We start from the raw sequence: 4,568 nt of genomic DNA, 5'->3' as shown, positions 1-4,568 counted from the left end.
CTTTTCTGCTGTAAATGTTTTTATGTTTATATTTGAATTCAAAGGATTTATTTTTAAAGTTACACTGATATATTAGTATATCAGAGTAACTTTAATAAAACATAAGAATATATATATATATATATATATATATATATATATATATATATATATATATATATATATATATATATATATATATATATATATATATATATATATATATATATATATATATATATATATATATATATATATATATATATATATTTATATACATTTCATATATATGATATATATCGATGATATATATATAATGAATAGACCGATTTTTATTTATTTTACAGAGTTTCATGTAAATGATCGTAAGTCGACTGACTGTCTAATGAATAGACCGAGATTTATAGATTTTAAAGCGATCGAAAAAAAAATCAAACAACGAATACATACCATATATTTCTGTTTTATCTAATGCCGCAACCGCACAGGCGGCATTTGGCGATCTCCGAACGGGGCTTCGCCGATTTCCTATGTGTGTGGATGGGGAAGTCGGAGTTCGGCGACTCGATCGGCGACGAGAACGAGCGCTCGTCTCTATGTTGTTGCTATCAGAGCCTGCATGTGTGGATGGATAGGCGAAGTCCGATCACGAGCGCTCGGTAGTTGACGAGCGCTCGGAGTTCGCTAAATTCCGCATGTGCGGTTCCGGCATAAGATACATACCTTATCGTCTTTTGGAAACACGTGCATTTTTGCAGTTTTGTTAGTTTCTTTGCAAGATGCAACACAACAAGAAAACACCATTTTTACAGTTAATAAATAATAAAACTATTTCTGACTATGATATTTAAAATTTAGATAGATAGAAAATTAAAAAACAAACCAGTATTTGCAGACGCAGGCCCAAATTCAATAAAAATCAAAATGTTTCCTGCGAAAATCAGTTTTTTTTCACTGAAAAGGTATTTTTTGATTTATCAGCAGTCATTGTCAAGTTGACAATATACAGGGTGTTTTCGAATTAGTCTAAAAAAAATTATGGTGTGATTCCTCATGTGTTCTTAAAACAATTTTTATATAACCATTGGGTCTAAAGTACTTCCTTTCTGATCTACAGGGTGTTAAAAATAAAAAAAAACGATTTTTTTGCTTAACATAAATGGTACACCACTGCTTTTTTAAAGAAAATATATTTTTATTCTTGACTGGCCATCTTTTTTCAACAAAATTGATCTTTACAGTTATTCTTGTTCATAAAATTGTTGTCGAGAAAAAAATAAATATACTTATTAAGAGCCTGCCTTAATTCGTTTTCTAACGATTTTTTATTTTTTAGGTTAATTAGGAAACACCCTGTATATGCATATCACAGGCAACCAAATAAACTAGTAACCTCTAAAAATTATTTTTCCTACCACTAGCGACATACCGTGTTTTTAGTATGTACTAAATTATTTTATCAAAATTTCACCATATACGTTTCCAGGCAATGGCTTCACGTGATTGACCAGCGTTTGCTCATTGACTGCTGTGTCAACTGCCAAACGCCGCAAACTGCCGACTTAAATATTAGCCATCTCTGAACTCCCCTCAATGTAAAACGAACTGCCAACTTTTCGACCAACTTACTTTATAAATAGACGCATTGATTTGATAGTGTTGAACATTTTGAACGTCAACTGAACCTCAACTGCCGAGTTTATAAATCTAGCTCTATACTATTTTATTTGAGATTGTTTCTATCTGGGTTTACTGAATTTAATAGAAAATAAAATATCACAATAATATCAGTTATATAAAGAAATCATTTTTCTCACTGTATTTTTAATAAATTTCAGAACATTTTTTATTACATTTTTTTATTACATTTTTTTATTGTACAAGTGATTTTAATTGCCAAATTATGTCACTTTAACATCAAATTAATGTGGGACACCTACTTCAACAGAATCAACGTTTACTGTTGCTTCTGTATGGCTGGTAGTCTGTGTATCGAGTGTATGCCTGTTAGGGTGGGTCAAAAAATCAACTATTTTTTTTCACTTTATCCTCTGAAAAAAAGATTGGTAGACACCTCAAAAAACTTCTCTCCAAGGATGAGCTTTATTTTAATAGGAAGATCCTCCTCTCCGCCTTTCAGTTTTCTATTTTTTTCCTTATTAGAAAGAAAAAGTCATATTTCGGTGTCTATTTGGAAAAAATATCTCGTCTCCTACATTTGTAGGAAATTGAATTCTCTTCAAAAATAGGTCTCTTACAATTTTTTTGTAAACGTCACCGTTCGAAAGTTATTAAATGTTGAAGTTTGATTATTTTAAGGGAGATTTCTTATTTTTTATTCTTCTCTGATTTTATAACTCGTTAACAAAAAATCATTATGATACGCGCAACTCAAGAAATTCAATGCTCTATAAAAATGGTTTCTTATCATTAGCCTTCTTATAGTCATTAGCCGATTAAATTAACCGTTTAAAAATTATTCATTGTCAAATTTCAATGCACAATAATTTTAACAGTTTTTGATTAATAATAATTCGAACAATTTCAATTCAATTTAGGAATTTTCAGGAAAATTTTTACAAATTTAATAAAATCCATAAGAACAAAGAAATCTGCCTTTAAAGATGCCTTGTAAGATACCTTTGAGATATTTTTTTCCAAATAGTAGATACCGAAAAAAAATAGAAAACTGAAAGGCGGAGGACCTTCCAATTAAAATTAAGAGCTCATAATTGGAGAGAATTTTTTTGAGGTGTCTACCAACATTTTTTTCAGAGTATAAAGTAAATAATAAAAATATCTTGATTTTTTTGACCCACTACCCACCCTAATGCCTATGTTTTAATAAATTAGAATATTTATAGTAAAAATACAATTTTTAGACTAGAAAAATACTTGGAGATTATATTATTTGAAAGGTGCAATAATAATACCTGTAGTTTGGGCTGTGATCAAAAATTTTAAGATTTATAGTAGGGTACAGATATACTGTAACAGAAATAATTACAACTGATCGAAAACTCTAGTCGCCTACAAATAGCAAGCCTTTCACGTTATCAGGAATGTAATACCTTTATATAAATAAAAAAAAAATATTGTATGTTATGCATTTGTTACAGGCATTTATATTTTTACAGTTAAATAGGGGAAATTAGTCCTCTCCGAAAATGTATTTTAAAGCATGGCATCTTTTTACAAATCCTTACTGTTTGATGAGATATTATATACCAAGTTTTAAAAAAAAGTAGAAATAAATTTTTCCCTATATCTAAAAATTTGTTTTTATTGCTGGAAGTCAAACAAACATTTCATTTCACATTTTTTTAATCAATTTTAAATTCGTAATTTATAAACATTATAATAATAATACCTATTAAGTCTTAAGTAACACAGGAGTTGGTTTATTTTTGTACAAGTGTAAAAAATTAAAAATTGATAAAATTGATGAATTTATAAGGTTATAATTTTACACTTTTATAAAAATAAATCAGCTCCTATTTTATAAATGCCTTTTTGATACAACACATTATTTAATCTGGATATTTTCGATATCATCTAATAGTTTTGCCATTTGATCATCTAACTGATTGGCCGGTCCCGAATTCAAACTAAGTTTCATTAACTGTAAATCATTTACATTTACTTTAGACCTAGTCAGTCTCTCCATTTTCTCTTCTACACCACGAATTAGGAAAGAGAGTAGTAAATCCACAACCTACAATAGAATTCCATATTTAGTAGAATAACTAGACTAGATAAAGTGGAACAAAAATACCTCTTGTAATTCCTCTCTTAATTTCACCATTTCGATAGAACCATCTCTCCAACCTTTTCTTAATAGTTGAAGTTTGCTCGACACTAACTGTATTGGGTTACGGCCATGGAGATCTAAACAACTAACATCAGCCTAAAATATGAATTACTCTTAAATTTCTAAACAAACATTGATTAGACCCCTTAAAAACATGAGAAAAATGTAACCTTTGAATTAATTAACATTGTAATTATTGGTATATTGTGAACACAAGCTGCTAAATGTAATGGGGTATTTTGAATTATATCACGTATATTTGGATCGGCTCCATAGCTCAGTAAAAGCTGTACTATATCGGTATATCTGCAATAAAAACTATATAAATTAGAAGGGACAAAGTATTAGTTAATCATATTTCTACCCTTTACTAACAGCAACATGAAGTACACTTCTCATCTCTTGATCGGTACTATTAGGGTTAACTCCTTCATTTAATAACTTTTTTACTTCACTAGTATTATTCGTATTAACAGCTTTTACCAGTCTGAATTCCTGAAAAATTGGTTGCATTTTTATTTTCAGAGTTCGAACACTATCATGCGAATTGTGAATTTTCTTTTTAGCTTTAAATTCCAACTTTAATTGTTTGCGAATTTTGTCTTTTATGTCGTCTTTTATTTCACTATCACTGTGAGACATAGTTAATTATTTATAAACGAATCCAAGACAAAGTTATTATTTATAAACACAATGCAAAATGATTAGAAGACTATTTTTTTTAATCAAAAACATAGATAAGTTGATCAAAAATGCTTTCTATTGATCAGTGTTGACA

The 4,568-nt window shown here is 28.9% G+C and overlaps 1 protein-coding gene across 1 annotated transcript; it reads right to left on the bottom strand.

The window, feature by feature from the left end:
* Positions 1-3,288: 3,288 nt before the first annotated feature.
* LOC115880638 (ankyrin repeat domain-containing protein 54) lies at positions 3,289-4,560 on the bottom strand. Its single transcript, XM_030897914.1, has 4 exons — positions 4,155-4,560; positions 3,961-4,096; positions 3,755-3,886; positions 3,289-3,694 (listed from the first exon to the last, which is right to left on the bottom strand). Exons 1-4 carry the CDS (start codon positions 4,430-4,432, stop codon positions 3,506-3,508), a joined length of 735 nt encoding a protein of 244 aa, XP_030753774.1. The 5' UTR covers positions 4,433-4,560; the 3' UTR covers positions 3,289-3,505.
* Positions 4,561-4,568: the final 8 nt, after the last annotated feature.

The sequence above is a fragment of the Sitophilus oryzae genome, unplaced genomic scaffold (assembly GCF_002938485.1).
Source record: "Sitophilus oryzae breed Bouriz unplaced genomic scaffold, Soryzae_2.0 scaffold_1639_pilon_pilon, whole genome shotgun sequence".
NCBI lineage: Eukaryota > Metazoa > Arthropoda > Insecta > Coleoptera > Curculionidae > Sitophilus > Sitophilus oryzae.
This window is presented reverse-complemented; position numbering and strand designations above follow the sequence as displayed.